The following is a 21,942-nucleotide window of genomic DNA, read 5'->3' on the forward strand; positions in this document are numbered from 1 at the left end:
TGTTTCCTTTTTGAATTTCCACCCCCAAAAGTATTCCAGGAAAAGTTGGAGGAGGCCGAGCTGAATCTCCGCCAATAGGCGTTGTTGCCAAGGACAGTGGTGGGCTTGCCCCACCCCCAGGGCTACCCCTGCCTGGCCGAGGATGGGGAGAGGCAGGGACAACCGGGGAGGGGTGGGGAGCAGGGCAGCAGCGGTGCTCTGGAGTAGGGAGTCAAGCTGAGGCGGGGGGCCGTGAGGGGTGCTGCCCGTGTGCAGTCACCTTTGTCCAGTGACAGCCTGGAAGCTTGGCCAGGGCCAAGACCCAACACAGGTGTGGGCGAGGCGGCTAAGCAGATCGGAGCCAGGGAAGCGGGGGCTCGGGGATGGCCCTGGCCCTCTAGCTGATGATCTGCCGAGGCCTGCCGTAGCCCGTCATGCCGGCCTGCGAGGCCCCTCTGTTGCTGCCCATCTGAAGGCCGATGACATGCTTGCCCTCCTGCAGCTGGCTCTCTGTGAATTCCCGCTTGTGCTCCTGGGCTTTCCTAAAGAGAAGGAAGCAGGAGAAAGTGTTGGCAAAACGGCGTGATTTCGCCTGCTTGCTGTTTCCTCTGGGACTCCCTAGCTGGATCCCATTGCCTCCCAGTCCCGCTTGTCTTTTTAACTTCCTCTCACTTCCCTCATGGGCTAAGGAGGCCATTGGGGCACAGCAGGGTGGGAAGGGAGGTAGACTAGAAGTCCGCCCATGCTCCCAATCACATCTCCCTGGTTCTTTGCTACCTCTAATCATTGCCACCACCAGCTGGCTGGGCCAAGCCACACCCACACAGGCTCCCTGGAGACCACGTACTTCATAAACCAGCTGGGATCTCCACGGTAATGCCCGTCGTTCTTGGTCACTGCCAAGCTGCCCAGAGCCATCAGGGTCCTCTGCACTGCTGCCATGTCTTTGCCTGAGAGCAGAAGGAAAGGACAGAGGACACACTCAGAACCATTACATAAGCAACCTGCAACCAAGTGGTACCCGGATAGACCCCACAGGAGGTCCTGCAAGCACAGCACACTGGGCCTCGGCCCGGATCCCCATCAACGCCCTCCCCTCCACCACACCTCCTGCCATACCTTCAAAGAGGTCAACAGTCTGGAACATGTCCGTCTTGGTGACCCCGTAGTCCTCCGCTGCCTTCAGGAACTGGGCTACCTGCTCCATCTGCTTGAAGACCATGGAGGGAGGGTTCTCAGGCACCTTGACCGGCTTGGAACTGTCCGGGTACAGGCTGTTCACCAACTTGCTCAGAATCTGCCAGGCAGAGGACACGGCTAGCACTCCACTCAGGGGGCCCCCCTGCCCCCCAGCTCAGGGTGGGAGAAACCCCAGCGTCACTTGCAGAGGGCTACTCACCACGCCATTCTTCAGCCAGACCTGGAAGCCCAGGCGCCCGCGGTCAGGACGGCCCACGTCAGGGCCACACTGCACAATGATCCACTCCACCAGCCGCTCCTCCAGCTCCTCGTCATACTTCTTCTCGATTTTAGATTGCACCTCCCGGCTCATGCCGTAGGAGGGACCCTTGTTAGCCATGTTGGGGAGAGCTAAAGCCGGAGAAGGGAGCGGGTCAGAGCATCAGGCCGGCCTGAGTTTATCACAGCACCACCCACCTGGGCCAGGCTCAGCCCCACCTGCCCCCATCCCCATCCAGAAGCCTCTCTGAGTGTGAATACAAGAAGTGAATCAGCTTTGGGGATGTCTAGAGCAGGGGTCAGTAACATTCTCAAGGTTTTTGCAGGCTGCTGTGTTGGCCTGGAAGCAACCTTGGGTAATGTAAACAGAGGAGTGCAGCTGTGTTCCAGTAAAACTTTATTGACAAAAACAGCCTGTTGAATCTGTCCCATGGGCATCTGTTTTTAAAAACTGGCATTCATTGCTAAGGCATTGAGAGGTCCCACAAAGTTCACACTGTCCCCACAAATAAAGCCAGTAGCTGTCTCGTCCAGCAGGATTCAGGTAGCATTCTCTAGCGCAGGAGCGATAACTCCAAAACATCTTTCAGCCCCGCTGGCTGGAAAGACTAGCTTGCTCAGCCCTGCGGCTGGGGAGCCACTGAGGCCCCAGAGCACTTGACAAAGAAGCCATCTTTCATCAGGGCTGACAGGAGTCAACTGGTAAACCCATGGATATGCCCTCATGTGGAGCTCTCCCCACAGCTGTAGTTTGAGGAACCGGCAGGCCTGGGCCTCTGGGGACGTGCCAGAGCCAGGAACCTGCCAGCCAGAGCCTAGGGAGCCCTGTCCTAGCCAGTAGCTGCTGCCCTGGGAGGTGTGTGGGTCTGGGCCTGGTCATGCCCAATATGACTCAAGGGCAGCGAAGGCTGCAGGCGCACAGGGAGGCACATGGGTCATCGGGTAGACTTGGGTGTAGCTGGTCAAGAGGACCTGGATAGACCTGGCCACAATGTCTCCTGGGGTGATATGCCCTCTGCCCCCTATTTGTCTAAAGAACTTTCCCGATGCACTGCCAAAGGAACCCAGTCCCAGCCCCTGGCCTCAAGAGGTCAACGGTGGAGGCAGCCAGGGCATCCCACAACCCTCTCCCCCAAACTCTGTGGGAGCTGAGACCCTCCACCCACGCCCACCCCATGGGAAGCAATGTGAGCCTCCCCACAGCCTTCTGGTCCCTGCCAGCCAGCCAGCACATTCTGCCTGGGGCTCATCTTCTGGAGATGAGTTCCCCAGCTGTGGAGCAGCATGGCTTTCAGAGGCTGTAACCCACCAAGCACCCTGCCCCACCCTCAGCAGAGCTCCTCCAAGTTGCCCAGGACCAGTCTCCTGTCCGTGCCAGGCAAGCAAGACCGAGGGGTGAAGAAAAGCACTTGCTCTTTCCTGTTCCCATGTCCAGCCCTCAAAATCATTCCCTGAGCTGACAACAAAGCCAGAGGCCAGCAACTCTTCCAGGCTGGGTCCTCTTTGATTAAGTGGGCCACAAACACATGGTCAAAAATTTGTAAATTGGTTGGGAGCAGGTGATTTTGGTCAAGACTCCCTGCTGACCTCCTGGTCATCCCGCCACCCCCGGGTCTCTCTCAGTCTTTACAGCCCCATCTCTCTCCCGCTCTGCATGAGAGGAGAGTCTTGCCCCCACCCAGCTCTGAGACTCAAGAGAATCAGAACACACCAGCCAAGGGTCCAGTTTCATGGGTCAGCCTAGATCCAAGACAGAATGTGTTTTGGGGGCCAGCAAGGGAGGGAATGAAACACAAATGCCCATGAGTGCACGCACACACACACACACACAAACACTGCCTGCCCCTGCCCCCTTCTCCCTGGCTCCTTCCTGGGACAGGTCTAAAAGTAGGGAGTCCCAAGAAATCCTTTGGAGTCTCGAAGGAAGATCTTGCTGGTCCCCGCTTCCAGCCCAGGCAGCTTTGGACAAATCACACACCACCACCCCTTTCTGCTCCCAGGACAGTTCTGCCTCCCTTCTCTCCTAGAGGTCCAGGCAATGAGAACAATCAGTGGAGAAAGACCAAAATCCAGGAGCACCTCCTCACCAGCAGGAGCCCAGAAAAACCAGCAGAACAGGGTCTCTCTGGGGCTGTGGGCATAGGGCACACGGGGAAGTGGGAGCGGGCACTGATGGCTTCCCACAGAGGGCCTGGGGTAGCTCCTCTGAAGCCTGGCACAGCAGCCCATTGCCCACGCTCACAGCTACACAGAGAATGGGCAGCAGTGGCAGGGAAAAGACCCTTTGGGTAGGGCCAGGGTCCTTGTCCTGTCTGGCCCCTCCTTCCAAATGCTGCTTCCCCTACCGCCCCCCCATCCCAGGCAGAGCCCTATTCTCACCTACCCCTGCCCCCAGCCTGCAGCAGTCACCCCCAACCTGGATTGGAGCACAGGGGTCCTTGTGACCCTCACACTGCCCCCAGCCCTGACACAGGATGCTGTTGTCCAGCGCGGTGGGCAGACACACCCCTCACCTGCTTGGATATCCTCCTGGAGGGACAGCCAACTCACCCTGCAGGGAACCCCATATGGTACCCTGAGTGATTTCCCAGAACCTAGCCGTCCTGTCTGAACCAGGTTGGGGGACCCATGGAACCCTCCTTCCCACCTGCTCCAGCTAGCGCACAGAGACACTGCTCTGGCTGACTGGAAGGGTGGGCAGGCTCTGGCCAGGGTCCTAGGCAGAGCCCTGCCTGCCGTGTGTCAGCTGCCACTTCCCTCCATGCCCGAGACAAAGGCACTTACAGAGGATCCTTGGGGCTCGCAGGAAGGAGTGAGGTGTTGCGTCTGGGCTGGGGCAGACAGGACGGGAGCTGGCTGGGTGAGGGGTTTAAAGGACCTGGCCACAGTGATGTCAGCCTCCCCCGCCAGCTCGCCCAGGCCCCCCCCACTGCAAGGAGGAAACCGGCTGGACTCCCCACCCCCAGCCCCCCAGTGACTGCACTCAGGCTCCATATTTGGGGAAAGACACCAAGTTGGAGCAGTCTGCCGGGGGCTGCCCGAGACATTCTCTGCATGCTTTGGTGATGGAGCCTGCGGGGCGGGACTGCGGGGCTGCAGGGAGCCGCCGGGAAGCGCCTTTTATGGGCAGGACCACGAAAGCCTTCCCAGCTGCTCTTGGGACTTGGGGCTGTTCCCTGCCCCCAGGTCTGAGGGGAGGTGGAGTTCAAGAGTTTGGAGGAATGACTTTAAGGAACTGGGAAGCCCAGGGGCTTGTGCGGGACAAGCCAAGCACCCACTCCCCGGAGGAGCTTTAGCTCTGATCAGAGATGACAAGCGTATCTTCACACAGGTGCTCCTGCAGACACTTGCTCTAACACAGATATACTGTGGAGTGCAGTCACAGCTCCATTTTACGGATGAAGAAACTGAGGCCGAGTGTGGCTCCCTGCAAAGTGCAGGAAGAGTGGCAAGACCACTCACGCAGACCCTCTCTCAGATGCTACCACTCCAGCTCTGCCCTGGTTGCAGGCAGCTCTCTGTAGCGGTCGGGTTGGGGCTTCAGATAGATGCTTTAGCCCAAGGGTGTGACTGGAGGGTCCATGGCAGCCAGGTGAGCCCCACCTCCTATCCAGAGGGGTCTCTAGGACCTGACAGGAGGGGCTCCAGAAGCTGGGTAGGTAGGCCGTAGCACTTTACACACACACCAGTAGCACCCCAAGCCTGAGTCAGTCAAACACACACATACACACCCTTCACCCCTCCAGTAACACCCCAAGCCTGAGTCAGTCACACCCCAGAGAGAGGCAGCCAAGCCCACCTCAGAAGCTCCACCTGCCACTAGCCTGGCTCATGTGGAGCCACAGCGCCTCCCTGTGGTGCTTGCGGGGAACAGCAGGGAGCAGAACTAGAGAGAAAAACCTTCTGGACCCCAGGTTGTCTTGAATTCAGGGTTCCTGCTATTCCGCCTCCCACCTCCACCTTGCCCTTCCCCAGTCTGCTGAAACGAGTTGATCTCCCAGGAGTTATCTCAGTCTGCCATAGCTTTCAGCAGTGCCTTGCCCACCCAGCCTTCCACTCACCACCCATGGCTGCCTTGCCGCCTGACTAGTGGAGGAAACGGCCAGCCAGCCTGTCAAGTCAGGAAGCTCTCAGGGAAGCCAGATTCTGGCAGGTGGGCAGAGGCTGCTGTTCAGGGAATCTCAGGATGGTGAGCTTTCCGGGAAGGAGGCTGTGTTCCAAGCACAGAGCAGACCTCTGGGGAATGTGCTGCTGCTTTAGGTGGGGCAAAACACCTCAGGGGAAGCCAGGAGCTGCAGTTCCTGGTGGGATGACCTCGGCTGGGGCAGGAGGAAGCCCAAGGCCCACCTCTCCACCTGACACTCAACACCTCACCCAGTGCAGGAGAGCACACAAGGCTAGAGAACTGCACTGCTCCTCTTTATTAAATGCATTCATAGAAAACAGAAATACAACTGCAGCGTGAAAGGACATAAAAAGGGGTCCTGGGAAAAGACCCCAGGTCTTATATCCCTTTCCCTGACCCAAGGAGGGATATAAGAACAAGTCTGGCAGAGTGAAGCCCACCTTGCCTGTCCCCCTGCCAAGGTGGAGGCCTGACGCCGCCTCCCCCCACCACTGGCATCTGGAATGGACTGTGTGGGGGGGGAAGGGCAGCAAAGGGGCCCGGGCTGGGGGCGACTCCATGTAAACCGCAAGGCTTCGTACATACGCACGTATGTGACTAACACAGAACTTGGCTCAGGACGACAGAAACTCAGAAGCCAGCTCTGGATCCTAGAATGGGTCTGAGATCAGGCCCCAGGGGCTAGTGGTGGGCCCCTTCCTGAAGCCCCCCTTCTAAGGCAGACACTGGAGCTCCCGTGCACATGGAGGAGGCAGGAGGGCCTAGGCCCTTCACGTGGGCCCTCCTTGGCCTCGTGACATTCGTGGGCAGTGTCAATGGCACTGAAAAGTCCCCAGCTGGGGTTTGGCAGGACTCGGGGAAGGGAAGGGGTGAGTGGCTTCTCCCTCCAATCCTGGGGACGGCTTGAGGAGGTCACCCTTGAATCTAGGCCCCCGTGGTCACCTCCTGCAGGTGGGCAGATCCTCGTTGCTTGGACGGATGGATATCCTTGGGCACGAATCAGAGAGAGGAGGGCCTTGTCCAGGGCACCTTGCAGGCCTTAGCACCCAGCGCCTGGCACCAGCAAGCCAAATCCCTAGAGTTCACACTCTCACTCACCCTTCCTGGGCTGGTAGCCACCATGGTGGCCAAGTGCAGCCCATACACAAGTGGGGTTCCGGGACAGGACAGAACATCAGGTCCCATGCCAGGGTCCTGGAGCGTGAACGTGGAAGGAAGGAAGGAGTTAGATTCCCAGGCTGCGGAGGAGGGCAAGGATTGTGGGATGCCAGTCATGGAATGGGAGGAGGCTGCTGTCCCTCCTGCCTTCTGCACAGGGACAAACGGAGAGCCCAAGGATGGGGGCCATGCAGGCCCGAACACTGAGAAGAAAGCAGCAGTTTGGCCCACATTGGGGATTTTAGGGTGGGATGAGGGGAGCTGTGGGGCAAGCCTCCTCCTCTCCAGCAGAGGTCAAGGCTACAAGGTTCAGTGGCACCCATGACTGTCCCGGGCCAGGCCTGGCCTTGACCTTGCTGTCCTGCCACTGTCCAGTCCCAGGCAGTGGGACCTGGGATGCATACCCCTTGCATTACGGGGGCAACCGGCAAGTGACACGGGGGGCTCAGAGCCCCCTGAGGTGAAGCAGAGGGCTGGGTTCCTAGAAGACATAGATCTTGTCGCGTTGGACGGTATCCAGGTCGTCGTCCAGCGTCAGCAACACCTGAAGGTAGGTGGGGGGACACAGTGTGAGGTGCAGGCACATTCTGTGGCTGCACCATGCCCAGCCTTGGGTTGCCCCCAGCCACATACCAGGAAGGACCCAAACATGGCGATGGAGGAGAGGAAGTGCCAGATGTCGTGGTCGTCAAAGAAGTCGAGGAGGATGCAGTCCCGGTTGTGTTCTCTCGACTCTGCTGGGGTTTTCTGGGGATGAACCAGGACAACAGCCCACTGACCCCTGCGCTGGCCAGACCAGGGCCAGACCCTGGTTGCCCAGTCCCAGGCAGGAAAGCCCCGCTGACTAGGAAATGGCCTTGGTCACCAAGTCCCCCTCTGCCTCCCAAGCTCTTCTTGACCCTGTCAGCAGTCTTTCTGGATTCTCCCGCGCCCCCCACTCCATGTGAGCAGAGGCGGTAGACCATGGAGGGGTCTGCAGATGCTGGCCAAGGGCTCCCAGCCTGCTGTTCTGATGTGGGTGCTGTCCTTGCTCTTGCAGGGCCTTGGGTTCGCCGTTTGCTCCAAAGTTCAACTGGCAGGTCACACTCTGCCCACAAACCACCCCTGCCACCACAGGGAGGCTTTCCAGGTATTCCTCTGTGCTCAGGTCCCGGTCCACTGCCCGTGTCCTGCCTCAACTGTGCCCTTTAGCTCTGTCTCTCGGTGTCAACAGCAAGGCACAGCACGCTCCTGCCCTCCTATCCTCTCAAACCAGGCTGAGTGGCTCAAAAACAGAGACCATTGTCCCACTTGGCTCTGGTCACAGAATCAAATCCAGCCACACAGTCAGTGCCTCCTCACCCTAGCCACACATTTCCCAGCAGTGTGTCCTAGACAGAGCCCGTCGGCAGAGGGCTGGCACTGAAGCCCATCCCTGCATTGTCCCTGCCACCCTAACTGGCCATCACACACAGGTCAAGGACAGCTGAGCTCGAGGCTCTTAGGGTTTGCCTCTCTGAGTCTCAGCTGCCTCTGCCCTGAGCAGACATGCCATGAAGCTGGCACGTGAAGAGGACTGAGTGGGAGAGCAGCTTGGAGAGTGCTGTCTCCAGAATTTGCTTGGGAAGAGCCACTCACCTGCCAGGTACTGAGGCCCTGGAAGAAGAAGAAGAGTGCAAAGCCCCAGACCACAGACGTGCACACGATACACAGCAGGGGGATTAGCTTGATCCTCTCCCCGCTGCGGAGCTGCAGGGGTGCGGGGAAAGAGGACGGGGGCAGGGATGTGAAGGCCAGGCCAGGCCCGGCTGGTGCCCTGCCTATCCTTGCTCCAGGCTCCCCAGTGCCTTCCTAGGCTGGCAGGGCTTGGCCTTTAGGAAACCCTGCATTCCTAGCACCCAGGATGGCCATGGGGTTCCATCTGTTCCCACGCTAGCCACATGGTATCCTCCTTTCTGTACCCAGAACTGTGTGCCAGCCAAGACTTTTGGCCTGGGGTGATCCCCACTTACGGGGTTCTCTCATGGGACCTCAGAGGTTCCAGGCCCCCACACCCTCAGGGAGCCCTGTCCCCCAGCCCTTCTGCAAGGACAGGAACCCTCAATGCAGTCCCATGGGCCCTTCCAAGGGCAGGGTAATAGCTCTGAGGTACACGAAGCCTGGCCCTCCCTCCTCAGGCTTTACTGGCACAGACAGCAAAACTGTCACTCCCTCTCTCTGCTGCCCAGACGGTTCACACCCAACTCTCTCCCCAAAACAGAGTGGCTGACTGAGCCAAGCTTCAGGTCTTCCCCATTCACCTTCATGATGATGTAGAAGGCAAAGTAGAGCAGCAGGTTGCAGATGCCGATGGCCAGCAGGTAGGAGGCGAAGTCATTGGGGCGCATGATGAGCCCATAGGCAGCCCTGGTGAGGGAAAGGAGGAGCTCGAGGCAGCTGAACAAAGGCCTTCCCACTGACCCCTAGCACACTGTGGGGATGGGGTAAGGAGGCCCATGGAAGATTCCAGAAGACCAGGGATCAACACCTTGCTCCTCAGCCCTGATTCTGTATGCCATGTTGAGAGCTTTCCCCGTCCTGGAGGCAGTCGGTGCTGGCCAAGCCCCCAGCTGTGCCCCCTTCCCACTCTGACCCCACTGCCCTGGGCAGCCCGGTGGGCTGCCAGCGAACACACTCACAGGGACCAGTTGATGATATTGCCCATCACCAGCAGCACCATGCGGTCCTAGAGGGAGGAAGAGGCAGGGGGACTAAGGGAGGGGCAGACAGGAAGCAGCAAGGCCTCGTGCCTACACTGGGTTCCTGTAGTGGAGCGGGGGTGGGGGGGGGCAGGGGAGCGGGGCAGGTACCACGTAGAGGGGCCCGCTGCACTGCCGGATGCAGTCCGTGTAGAGCACGTGCAGGATGCGCCGGAAGATGCCGGAGTCTGCGAGGACAAGGGTGTGGTGCTGAGCAGGCGTGGCGGGCGCCCTTCTTGGCTGTACTCCTAACCTGGTCCCGCCCAGCCATGTATGTTATGGAGTGCAGCCAGTGATGGCTCCTTCACCTCTCCTTGTATACTCTTCCCCCAACGTCCTAACTTGGCTGGGATGCTGGAAGCAGATGAGTCCAACTAGTCTTTTTAACTACAAGCCCAGTTCCTGTTCCTGCCCATCCCAGTGAGCGCCAATTAACTCCTTAAATCACAACACTTAGTTATTCGCTCCTGCCCACCTGTGACTCACCTATCAACTGAGAGGGGACAGTATTGCATTGTTGTGTAACCACTCCCCTCACAAGCCCCTTTAAAAGGCCCATGACGCAGGGGCTCTCTCTCTCTTTCTGGTCAGTTGTTTCCGTTACTATGGCACCTCGACTCTTGGCTGATCCAGGACAGGTAATCCCCTGCGCATGGTCCCTGTGTACTGCTTAGATGGGACAATGGATATATTAGCATTGTTTCTGGTCTGTGTACTATCTGGAGTTCCAGGAGAGGTGAGGTCTAGCAGTAATGGAATGTGGGCAGAGAAGCCAGGGAAAGGTGAATGTCTGCAGCTTTGTAAGTGTGTCCAGATTATTCGTTGCATGTCTCGTAGGATAACTTGTATTGTTGGGGAAGCTGGGAGATAGGTCTTCAGCTTAATGGATGGACTTAAGGGTAATGACCATTTGTTCCCCTCTGGATTGTGTTTGGTTGGATTATGATGGTTGGATTGCCATACAGACTTGTGATCTGCTATTTCTAGTATGCTCTGTTATCACTAAGCTTGGTTAATAAAGACTCCTTAATAAAACCTTAGACATGTCTGGTGTGATCTTGCTCGCACCGCGTAACATGTATAGCCTTGGCCAGTTCTCACCCAGTGATTCCTTCAAGGCACCCACTTGCCTGAGGCCACAGAGCCTGCATTCCGACCAGTGCTGTCCTGGGGGTGCCCTTACCTAGCTTCCAGCGGCCCATATAATAGAGCTGCGTGCTGAGCAACAGTGTGGAGGTGATGTGGATGATGGAGAAGACGATCCAGAAGGCTGTGTTCCCTTTGCCGAACACCTGTCGGGAAGCCATGCGGTGGGGGGTGGGGGCAGGGGTGAGGAGCTGCCCGGGGGCAACCACTCCCATGGCCTGCCCTTTCAAGGGCTCCCTGCTGGGCTAGGCTGGGATTATTGCAGGGGATGGGTAGCAGTGGGCCAGTTTGGAGCAAGGGGTGTGTGTGTGTGTGTGTGTGCACACACATGCCCACAGGTGCAAGAATGCGTGGGCACCTTTCCTACAGGCTGGGCAGAGTGGGTCAGGCTCTCACCACGCCCAGCACCGAGAAGAAGATGACGATGGCCAGACAGGCATAGGCGCTGTAAGCGCTGGCGTTGATGTCTGGATGCCGCTTCTGGTAGAGCTTCAGCATGCACAGGCCGGCGATCATGTACATGAATGATGTGTCTGGAACGGGGAGCGGGGGTGTGAGCCATACAGGTGATGCCCGGCAGAGGACTCACAGGCTGGCACTTGGGAGCAAGGAGAACTCTGATGTCTCACTACAGCCACTGTGGGCTGGTGGTCCAACTTCAGACTCTCACTGGCCCTGCCACATCACTGGTTGTCACCCAGGGGCTCAAGTCTCCTGCTGCTAACTCAGATCTTAGCATGTGGGCAGCCTGAGAGCGGGGGTGCGGCCTCTAGAATCTCAGCACTCATGGGCACGTTCAGGGGATTGCAGCTACATCTCCGGCCCTTCCCTGTCTGCTGGCTAAGTGGCTATGGCAGCACACTGGCAACCCAGCCGGGAGCTTCCAGCAGGGTTTCCGTGGGTGACCTGGGATGGCAGAGGGCTGGGGTCCTGGGCCCTAGTGGAGGGAGGCCTCACTCACCAAATTGAAAGTTGGTATAGTTGGGGCAGACATGATAGCAAGCACTCAGCAGCCCCTCCATCATTAGGGCAGTGCCCATGGCATAGAACAGGCCGAAGTGTTTCGGGATCCCACACTCCTGTCAGGCGGGGAGAGGGTGGAGGGAGGAGAAATGAGGGGAGGCAGGAGGACAAGGTGGGAAGGGAAGAAGGACGAGAGAGGGATGGAGGAGGGAAACAGGAGGGATGTGTGCTGTGTGGGTGTGCCAGAGTAGTGGATAGAGCAGTGCTGGGCCCAGCTAGGGCATGGGTGGGGCTGGATACAGCCATGTCTGCTGGAAAGGCTGCCCTGAGGCTGAGGCTCCGGGTGTGTGCTCAAGCTGCAGCCTGGGAGGGAGGGCAGACAGGCAGGCAGACAGGTGGGCAGATGGGTCGGGGGCAGGCAGGTGGGCAGGTGGGCACACAAGCGGGCGCAGGCTCACCAGGGCATAGAGATCGTTGCGCAGCAGGGCCCGGTTGTGGTTGATCTCACGTTGCAGGATGATGAGCAGGAACAGCAGCCCCAGCAGGATATACCCCAGGTTGCTGAGGATGTTGTTGAAGGCGCTAGAGGGAGCAACATCACATGCTGGCCTTGGCAGGGATCACAAAGCCCTTGCCCAGTGGAGAAGGGGCCCTGGGAACCCCCACCACCACTCCCAGCCAGATCCCCACCTGAGGTTGCCCAGTGGGTGGGCACATAGGAAGTTGTAGTAGCAGATGTCCTGATTGCCTGTGACATTCACCACCTGTGTGAACAGGCGGTGAAACTGTTGAAGGGCCCAGCTGGCCCTGCCCAAGTGTGTCACCCAAGTGTGCCACCACAGCAAACCATGTGACTGAAAGTGCTGGCCCCACAGTGGGCGGTATAGGGACTGGAAACCAGGGCAAAGTCACAGAACTCTGGCTGCATTGTCTCCATGACTTCCGGAGCAGGGGCTGCCCCCAACAGGGTTGCAGTTGTCTCCAGTTTGCAGATGAGGAACTGATATTCAGGGAGGTGAAGAGATTAGCCCAGAGGGCACTGGGCAGGGCATGGCATGGTAGAGCTGGGGCTTAAAACCCGGGTCTGGGACCCTTCTAAGACCTATGCAGGCTCCAGGGCCCTGGGTCCTATGTGTCCTCACCGTCTGGTAGGTGATCACCAGCTGCACCACGGGAAGGGCATAGAAGACAGCAATGGTGGCTATGTTCCTGTGCAGGGAGTGGGCACAAGGTGAGGCGGGCAGGAGGAGCTGCATACAGCCTGCTGCCTGGGTTACAGGAATGCCATGCCACACAGGAACCACTCACCAGAAGTAGATCTGGTACTTCTTGCGCAGGACGCGCTTGTCCTTCCGTGCTAGATCAGCCACGTACAGGTATTGCTGGAAGAAGCTGCAGTGAGCCCCATTTTCCTGCCAGCTGGGAGAAACCCTTCCCGGGCCAGGGTGCAAGGTAGATAAACAGGGCTTCCCTCCTACACGCCCAATCGCAGGCAGGCAGGGGACCAGGCCCTCCTGCCCTGCTGTTGTGCTTCGTCAGCCCCAGAGCGTTGGGCCACTGCAGCTTCAAGATGCTGTCTATGGAGCTAGCTTCTCCCTCCACTCTAAAATAGCACACTAGTGGGGACTTGATTGGGCCTAATGTACAGTGTCCCTTGGTTGGCAAAGCCCCACCCAGGCTACACCCACACGCCGTCAGACCTTGGTGCGGATGACATTCTTGTCTGAATCAATGTCGGTCAAGGTGTCGTAGTCATCCTCCTCCACGGAGCTCATGGAGTCCAGCCGTGGACGAGCAGCCACAGGGTCGAAAGGGCGGTCTATAGAGGACCAGGAAGGAGTTGTTGTTCTGGTGGACATGAAGTTCCCAGTTTGTCCCCACCCATTGGAGGCAATTGTTACAATTATGAGGCGGGAGGGGAAGGGCAAAGGCATATTGGAGGCTGGGGTTCTGAGCAGAGGCAGACGGGAACTCAGATGCTGGTAGGAGCTATTGGGTCACTCCTGTGTCTTGTGAGGGCATGTGGGTGGGCTACGCCAGAGACCACTCCAGCCCTGCCCCGCTCCTTTCTGCCCTGGGTGAACAACGGCTCATCAGGCCAGGGCGTGGAGCAGACTCCGGGTCCCAGCAAGAGCAACAGGATGGAATTCGGCAAGTTGAGCTGATTAGAAGGTGCCAAGCCCTGTGTATTCTGAGAAGACATGGCCATGGCCCCTGCTGGGTTACCCACTCGGAGGATCTGGCCTGCAGGCAAGAGCAGGAGGACCCGTACTCTACTTTGGCCTCTTGCCTTCCAAAGCTTCTCCCAGGGGTCAGACTGCGCTGCCCAGGTCCGCAGATCCTGGCTCTGCAGGCCAGGGAATGAACGCACGCTGGCAAAGAGGACAGCCAACCAGTGAGAACATGCAGCCTGGGGCTGGCAGAGGGGCTACACACTAGCATCAGGGGCCAGTGCCTGCCTATCTCAGGATACATGAGAGCTGGCGGCCGCTGGCATTAGATGGGGAAGCCATGCACAGAGCAGCTTTCTGGCCCGGGAGCCGGTGAGCTCCTATCAACTGCCCCTGCAGCAGCTGATTGGCAGAGCGGCCCCACTCCCTCCCCACATCTACCCATGGCAATGCACAGCTGCCGCATCTGGCCAGAGGGGAGGCGTCGCTTGAACTGGTCGAGCCCTTCAAAGGAAAGGGAAAGTTACCGGGGAACTGAGGCCGAGGACGGAAGGATGAGGGAGGAGAGGGCAAGAGAACAGCACACCTGGCAGAGGAGGCGACTGCCCACCGGGATGTTCACCCAGCCATCACCAGCCCTGCACCAACACAGCCCTTCCCTGCTGGCTCACTCACCCTGGTACCCATAGGAGAGGTCCCCGGTGCCACTGCTGTCAATCAGGCAATCCGTGGATCCTGAGCCACTCTCTGTGGGGAATGGCAAGTGGTGAGGTGCACAGGAGGGACCCTGGAGCACATCCCAAAGGGCCCTGCCCTGCCCAGCGACCAGGGCACACAGCTCTTAGGAGATCAGGTGGTAAGTGGGGTAAGCGCAACCCTGGGTTTCACACATACCAAAGGAGCCATAGTTGTAGCCCTCGTATGGGCACCTGCTAGGAAAGGAATCAGCTAGGACCCGAGGATGACCTGTAGCAAAAGAAAAAAAAAAAAAAAAAGCCAAGGTCCCCTTAGTCCTGGGAACACAGGAGAGAAGGGAACGTAGAAAAAAAAAAAAGGGGGCCTGGTGGCATGGCCTAGTGGCTAAAGTCCTTGCCTTGAACGCACCCAGGATCCCATATGGACCCGGTTTTAATTGCGGCAGCCCTACTTCCCATCCAGCTCCCTGCCTGTGGCCTGGGAAAGCAGTTGAGGATGGCCCAATGCCTTGGGACCCTGCACCCGCGTGGGAGACCCGGAAGAGGTTCCTGGCTCCTGGCTTCAGATGGGCACAGAACCGCCCGCTGCGCTCACTTGGGGAGTGAATCATCGGATGGAAGATCTTCTTCTCTGTCTCTCCTCCTCTCTGTATATCTGACTGTAATAAAATAAATAAATCTTTTAAAAAAAATCTTCCTCTCTGTCTCTCTTCCTCTCTGTATATCTGACTTTGTAATAAAAATAAATAAATTAATTAAAAAAAAAAAAAGAAGCCAGGGAAGACAGCCCTGAGGACAGCAAAGAACAAGCATCCAGCCCTGTGTCCCCTGTACAGACAGCAAGGCCAACACACTGACGCATGGAAGTGATCAGGAGCAAGGATAGAAACATCAGGCCTGCCTGGGACCCCTGGGCTTCGCCACCCCCACCCCCAGCACCTGGAGCTTACCAAGGAGAGAGGCTGAGAGAGAAGGTTCCAAGCAGGAGGGAGGACAGAAAGAGAGCGTGTGGTGGGGGCAGGGGAGAGAAGAATGGGAGATGTTAATAATCCCAGAGACTGTGAACTGCATGCCTGAGGTGGCCAGGAAAGTGCAACCAGAGCTACAGAAGGACAGCTCCCCTGAATCTCCCGCATGGTGCCCAGCCCCAGTCCACCTGCAGCATGGGTCTCCCTGCAGGAAGGTCCGGAAGCGACCCACCGAGCCCAGGGGACCTGCCCATCACCTTCTCTTACAAACACTAAGCCAACTCTGCCCCCAGCCCATTGGCCCAGGGCCCCTGCAGGTACCGCTTTCGGGGCAGACTCGGTCCACAGTCACCAACAGGGTCTTCTTCCTCTGCCTGTGGGGAAAGAAGCCAGAAGCTGCCCACAAGGGCCAGGACAAGGCCTGCCTTGTATGCTCTCATCCTTCTAGCCTTGTCCTCTGCCCTGGGTTCCAGGCTGGGGGCAATGTGGGGGCTTCTCAGCTTGGGACAAAGATGGAGAGGGGGATTGTTTTCTAGAGGGGAAGATCATGGATCACAGACCCTAGCAGAATCCCACCTTCCTCTGCCAATGGGCCGTGTAGCTTGCTCCGCCCCCATATGGGTTCTGCCACACCACCTTTCCAGCACACTCTGTCCGTCTTGCCCCGTACTTGGGTACAGCCCACCAGTTTCACTTTACCTCCAGTTCTCCCAGCAGGCCAGGAGGACAGTCAGCAGGTAGAAAGAGAGAAATATACCCAGGCAAAAGAGCATCCCACCAACATAGGCCTCGGCTGTGGGGAGTGGAGGAAGGAAGCAGGAAGGTGAACATAAGGCATCCAGACCTCCCAGCACAGCCCACAGTGGCCCCCAAGGGCTATGGTAACCTGACATCCCTGCCCAGCCCCATCTCTCACCTCGTTTCCCCTCCAGTGCAATGTCCCAGCCAGGGCACGCTGGCATTAGCACTAGTAGGCCAGCCTTGGACATGATCATATCATTCATGTCCCTCCCTCTGTCACTCTTTCTTCAAAGTTCCCTCTTGAATCTTCAAACCACAGCTCAGGCACTGGCCCTCTGAGAAGGCTGCCTGGTCCCTGGAGGGCTGTCCTTGGTCCATCATAGCCCTTCTGCACAGCAACAGCCTCCCTGCCCCTCTGCACAGGAGCTCCCTAAGGACCCAGGCCCAGGCCTACAGGAGGCAGGAACTCAACAAATATTTGTTGAATCAATAACCTGTACAGGACAGGCAGCTTCTTTGTCCTCCTATCACAATCCTTATTTTTATCTCTTATTTTCCCAGTTTATAAAAGGCCCTGTTAAATCATTCAGTAAATATTTATCAGGCACTGGCAAGGGGCCCAGGACTTTCCCACTAATACTGTGCTAAACCTCACAACTGTGTGAGATTCACGGGACAGAGTCTGTTACCCCCAGTAGAGAAACAGGGAAACAAGGGCCAGGAAAACGACACTGCCATCGAGTGGCAGAAGGGGAGCCAGGAGTTAGCTGTCCATCCTTCAGTCATGTGCTGTGCATCACCCTGCATGAGCATTCACCTCCCAGCCTGCCCCATCTGGAGGCCTTCAACCCCCACATCCTTTGCAAGCTCCTCCCTCCACCACCCTTCCTGTTCAGAGAACTACCCCCATCATGGTTAGCATGGAGGTGAGGGAAGCCACAAAGATTTGTTACCCCTCCCCAGCCACCCACACTCACACGTGACTGCCTGTGACACCAGCACAGACAGGGTTTTCTGGCGGTGCCCTTGATCGACCGGTTCATCTGGAAGGAAAACATCAAACAGGCTGAGAAGTGCTTGCCTGCAGCCTGGCTGGAGGTGTTAGACCAGGCCGGGAGTGTCCACCCACCAGCCATTCAGACTCCTCTGTCTTCCAAGAAGCCACCAAGCCCTCCCCCGCCCAGCCCGACCAGGCCCAGGGCACAAAATGTACCTTCCACAAAGGGGTAGAAAGGCAAGGAGCCCCCGCAGGCCTGGTCTTCCGTCTTTACCACCACTACTACGTAAAAGCTGTTGCTGGGGAAGTCTTTACGCTGCCGGACACAACAGACATCATCATCATCGTCACCCTCTAGACCTCACCAACCCCATCCTTTTCTGAACATTTTGGGCCAGGCAACATGCTGAACTTCACTTTTTTTTAATGTGTGTATATGCACACATGTACATGTGTGCGTGGTGAGCAGAGCTAGATTTACTGAATGCACTGCGAGGAAGTGGCAGGACAGCTGGAAGTGTGGCCACTGCTGCCATAGGCTGCCAAGTGAGCACATGGAGGACAGTCGGAGGCTGCTGGCTGCTACAGTGTGATCTTACTTAATGCCCATTAAGAACCTTGACTTGTTATCCCTGTGAGGGACAACAGGTTCAGTGAAGTTAGGGTCACCAGGAGACTAAGCATAAAAGGATAGTCAGGGTGATAAGTGAGCCTGGCTCTTAGCAGGAGTTGGTCCGGGGGCCCACAGCCCACATCTACACCACAACCAGGCAGGAAAACACGTGCATGTCCCACATGGGTCAGGCTCAGCATCAGCCAGGAGAAAACGTGGAGCTGCCATGTTGTCCTGCTGGTCCCAAGGCTTGATGTTGCCTCCTCCCTGTCCCCAGAATAGGGTGTGGTCTTGCTAAAAGTAGCTTCCAACATGGCCAATGCCCTGAGGCCTTTTCCTCTCCTCACTTACAGGACAACTCTACAGGCATCCAGGGACCCAAAACCACGGGGCCTGGAGGGGCCAGCCTCAGTTTGTACTAGTACTAGGAGGTGGGAGGAGGGTGCATGTACTACCTGCACAGTGATGGCTGCCTTCTTGGTCATAGTCTGGTACATGCCGATGAAGGCTACATTGTTGTCCAGGTCATAAACTGGGCACTGCAGAGGGAGAAAGGGAAAGGCAGCTGTTAGGAGGACCTAAATCTGTCTCCTCTCCTTAGCCGCCCTGCTACCTGCTGGAGGGTGTGAGCAAAAGGATAGGTAACTTACCAGGACATCCTGGATGGAGATGACTGAGCAGGGGAAGGCTTTGTTGGAGGTCACCTTGACAATCACCGAGTCTACTCCCTCGGGGAACTCATACTTAAAGTACTGAGGGCACAGGAAGGGCAGGAAGAGACCCATCTGGAATTCCCCACTGGATGTATCCCATTCCCATCGACAGATGGGCACTCAGGATGGTGCCTGAGACACAGAGTAGAAAAGATGGCAACCGCACCCCAAGTCTCTTTAGTGTCATGAGGGTCCCTTGTTGAGTACGACCAATTTGGAAATCTCAGGCAAGGCCACTGACCATCCCTGCTCTCACGGTCTAGCATCCCCATGGTGCCTCTGATCATAAGGCAAGGTCAACAGGGAGCTCTCTCACCTGGGGTTGTGCTGCAGTGGTGTTGAAGCTGAACTGCTCCCCCGTCCTGCAGGACACAGAAGAGCCCCCACGGTCACTCTTAGGGGTCCCCAGGGGGTGGGGGACGGCCAGGCCCCATATCTTCTCAGCTCCTCCCTGGGCAGACCTGAGCACAAAGTGGTCCATCCGGATGACACGCAGCTGATAGGTGGTGTTGACGGGCGACAAGGTGGACACGTCCACATAGAAGAACTGGACTTCCGACTCATTCTTGGTGGGAGGCTGACACAGTGTCCGCTCCACCTTCTGGTAGAGGTACTTGCGCTGATACCTGGGGCCCAAAGTAGAGAGTCAGTGTGTGGGTTGACCTGCCCCTCCAGACGAACGAGAGACCCAATCCTCCCGCCTAATCTGGTCTCAACCCCACCTCCACTCCAGGCCTGCACAGGATGGGGATTGGCCCTCATGCCCTTAGTCAGCCTCCTGGCTCAGAGAGTGGGGAAGAGATGCTGGGGGGCAGGTTGTGCTCCTGGGTGAAACCGTAGCCTTGGCTCCCCCCTCCCTGATGCCCACGGCCTACTCACAGCCCTCGCAGGATTAGGGGCACCTGGAAGGACACCACGGCCTCCTTCTGGCGGACCACAAACAGCAGCGGCGCACCTTTCTGCTTGTTCAGGATGTTTACAGACACACGCACACCCTCTGTCTGTGGACGACAAGACCCCTTGCCTCAAGCACCTGCCCACCAAGCCTGGAAGCCACCCTGGCCTGGCTGGGGAGCCACGGTGAACACCAGCCAGGGAGGAGCGAGAGGCGAGGCTTATGGCAGAGGCAAGCTCCTAGACAAGAAGACCCGCCACAGGAACCCAATGGAGACCTTGGGAACCTGATCAGACCACCGGGTTGCTAACCATGTGCATGGGATGCCCAGACTCTTATGCAGACTCATACTCCTCCATCAACCCTCCTGTGACCCAGGAAACTCCAGTTCCACAACTACAGCTCATGGGGGCAGGGCCTCAGCTCTGACCAGAAGAAGGGAGGCCCTTCCCATCTCTGCATCCCAGTCTCCCCTTTGCCAGAACACTGCTGACAGCTACACCAAGGAGGGCTGGGGCAGCACTTCCCCAAAGGGTAGAGGCTGCAGCAGCTTTGGGTATGTGCCCAGATCATGGAAATCAGCAAGGACTCAAGCACAAGACCAAACTTCAGAGAACAAGGCACTGTGGAACACAAACTCTGCCTCAGCTCAGAGAATTAAAATAACAATAGTAATAATCCTCAATCTGAGGGCACCAATTGTGCCCAATCTCAGCTCTGCCTGGGAGATGGGTGAGGGGAAGGGTCAGATTGTCCAGACCCAGTAATTGGGCAACTCTCTGCCGGGGAGGCAAAAAAAGAAAAGTCAGGGCGAGGTGGACAAGCTGTCCTCCTGTGGCTGGCTTTATCGCTGGCACCCTCCACTTACAAGGCCAGCTGGCTTCCCCTGGCAGGAAGAGGGGCTGGCACGATGGGCACTCATCTTCCCCGGCTGGGGTGAGGAGTGGCGGCTGCAACTTGCTCAGGCAAGGCCTTGTGGTCTGGACACTTCAGTCCATCCTGTGGGGGTGTCTCGGCCAGTCTGGCCAGTCCAGGAGCCAGCTTCCACCCAGCCACCAGAGCTGCCAGATGCAAGGGAATCCCGGGGATGCAAGGGTGGGGTGAGAAAGGGCCAAGCCACCAGGGGTTCAAAAGAAGATGAGAAGCAGGGAAGCAACTTTAACAAACTGCCCAAGCACTGCTGGCAAGGGAATAGGGTTCCAGCTCGCAGGTGGACCCGCGGACCCCAGCGGCGAGGCTCGTCAAAGGTGGAGGGGGGCCCTCTAGAAAAGGGCACGGTGGTTGGCAGAATCGCAGCCCCCAGCCTGCCCCAGCCCTCACCCGGTTGCGGGTCACAGTGTGGTTGAAGGTGTAGATGTTGACCAGCTCGCTGTTGACCTCGTCCACGTAGGTGTGCTCAAACTCGGCGTCTTTCTGCGACACGTTCTTGGGCCCCAGGGCCCCCAGATGGCTGTCGACGGAGACCACCGAGAGCACCAGGCAGGCCAAGCCCAGAGCGAACATGGCCCCGGCAGGGCGGCGGTGCTGCTGCTGCTGACGGCGGCGGCGGTGCAGGCGGCGGCTGGCGACAGGACACCTCCGGGACGGGTGGCGGCCGCGGCCGCAGCTTCCAGCATCTCACCAGGACCAGAACTTTAACCCCGGGCCGAGATTAGGAAACGTCCCCTCCCAGGAGCCGCGGAGACGCTCGGCCAGCGGGGAGAGGGCCACGGGGAAGGGGAAAGGGAAGGGGAAGGGGAGGGGGAGCGAACGACTGGCTGGGGATCCCAGCTCGCCAGGGACCCGAGCACGTCCCCGAGACTCTGCAAGCCGCACCCCCCTCCCCCGGCCCGGGGCCGTGAGAACGCAGGGGCGCTGGTTGCCGGGAGCCCGGAGACGCCGAGAAAGGGGAGGGGAATCCGCCGGCCGCGGCCGCCGCGCCGGGGGAGAGGCGGGAGGGTGAGGGGCGTGATGGCTGGATGCGACTGGACGCCGGGCTGGCCCGCGAGTTTTCCCAGGACGCGGGCCCTTTAAGCGCGGGCGGACGCGGCGGCCCCGGCGCTCGCAACTGGAGCGAGAACGCGGCTCGGCCCGTCGGTCAACAGCGGGACGGCTGCCCCGCCCATGACGTCAGGGAAAACTGGCACGGATTTAAAGGGCCCGGTCCCGGTCGGGCCCTTAAAGGGGCTGCAGGCCCTCGGGCTGCAAAGGGACTGCCGCCTCCTCTCTTCGTCACCCTGCCACCTCTGGAGGTTCTCTTTGGAAGAATGCCTACATGTTGGGTTCCCGAGGACGAATTCCCTCAACTCCTAGAGATCCGCCCCATCTCCACCGCTCTTTCCAGTCCTATCTTGCCCCCTCCGTTTTCACTCCGTCTTTACTCAGCACCCCCTCCACGCTCCAGTTTTTTCTCCTGAGACCTTAGATAAAGCTTAGAACTCGGGGAACTAGGAAACAGGGAAAACTGAGGGGCGCCCCAGCCTCAACCCTCTTGCTGCACGGGCCTTGGCTCCCTGTTTTCCCAGAGAAGGCTGCAAAGCTCCTTGAGAGAGAGTGGCCTCCAGGACTATCTGGAGAAAACCTTTCTAGGAACCTGTTTGGCGCTGTTTTCAAGAGACTTGAA

General features: G+C 58.1%; 2 protein-coding genes across 7 annotated transcripts; both read right to left on the reverse strand.

Moving 5' to 3' along the window:
- Positions 1–67: 67 nt before the first annotated feature.
- TAGLN (transgelin) lies at positions 68–4,370 on the reverse strand. Its single transcript, XM_004585106.4, has 5 exons — positions 4,222–4,370; positions 1,379–1,569; positions 1,099–1,276; positions 827–929; positions 68–521 (listed from the first exon to the last, which is right to left on the reverse strand). Exons 2-5 carry the CDS (start codon positions 1,556–1,558, stop codon positions 377–379), a joined length of 606 nt encoding a protein of 201 aa, XP_004585163.1. The 5' UTR covers positions 1,559–1,569; positions 4,222–4,370; the 3' UTR covers positions 68–376.
- A 2,303-nt stretch (positions 4,371–6,673) lies between these two features.
- On the reverse strand, positions 6,674–21,401 carry SIDT2 (SID1 transmembrane family member 2). Of its 6 annotated transcripts, XM_004585104.3 has the most exons (27): positions 20,661–21,401; positions 19,325–19,446; positions 18,907–19,071; positions 18,762–18,807; positions 18,383–18,484; positions 18,188–18,271; positions 17,336–17,435; positions 17,100–17,165; positions 16,081–16,174; positions 15,703–15,755; positions 14,613–14,684; positions 14,394–14,465; positions 14,160–14,222; positions 13,248–13,366; positions 12,856–12,929; positions 12,690–12,756; positions 12,238–12,311; positions 12,006–12,129; positions 11,546–11,663; positions 10,981–11,117; positions 10,622–10,730; positions 9,550–9,626; positions 9,379–9,425; positions 9,001–9,106; positions 8,339–8,449; positions 7,355–7,468; positions 6,674–7,265 (listed from the first exon to the last, which is right to left on the reverse strand). In XM_004585104.3, exons 1-27 carry the CDS (start codon positions 20,841–20,843, stop codon positions 7,203–7,205), a joined length of 2,562 nt encoding a protein of 853 aa, XP_004585161.2. In that variant the 5' UTR covers positions 20,844–21,401; the 3' UTR covers positions 6,674–7,202. The 6 variants fall into 6 exon arrangements, with proteins under 6 accessions (XP_004585161.2, XP_004585162.2, XP_058519850.1 ...); XM_004585105.4 differs by lacking the exon at positions 14,160–14,222; XM_058663867.1 differs by lacking the exon at positions 20,661–21,401 and having other exon boundaries at positions 19,348–19,452.
- Positions 21,402–21,942: the final 541 nt, after the last annotated feature.

The sequence above is a fragment of the Ochotona princeps genome, chromosome 4, assembly GCF_030435755.1.
Source record: "Ochotona princeps isolate mOchPri1 chromosome 4, mOchPri1.hap1, whole genome shotgun sequence".
Classification (NCBI taxonomy): Eukaryota; Metazoa; Chordata; class Mammalia; order Lagomorpha; family Ochotonidae; genus Ochotona; species Ochotona princeps.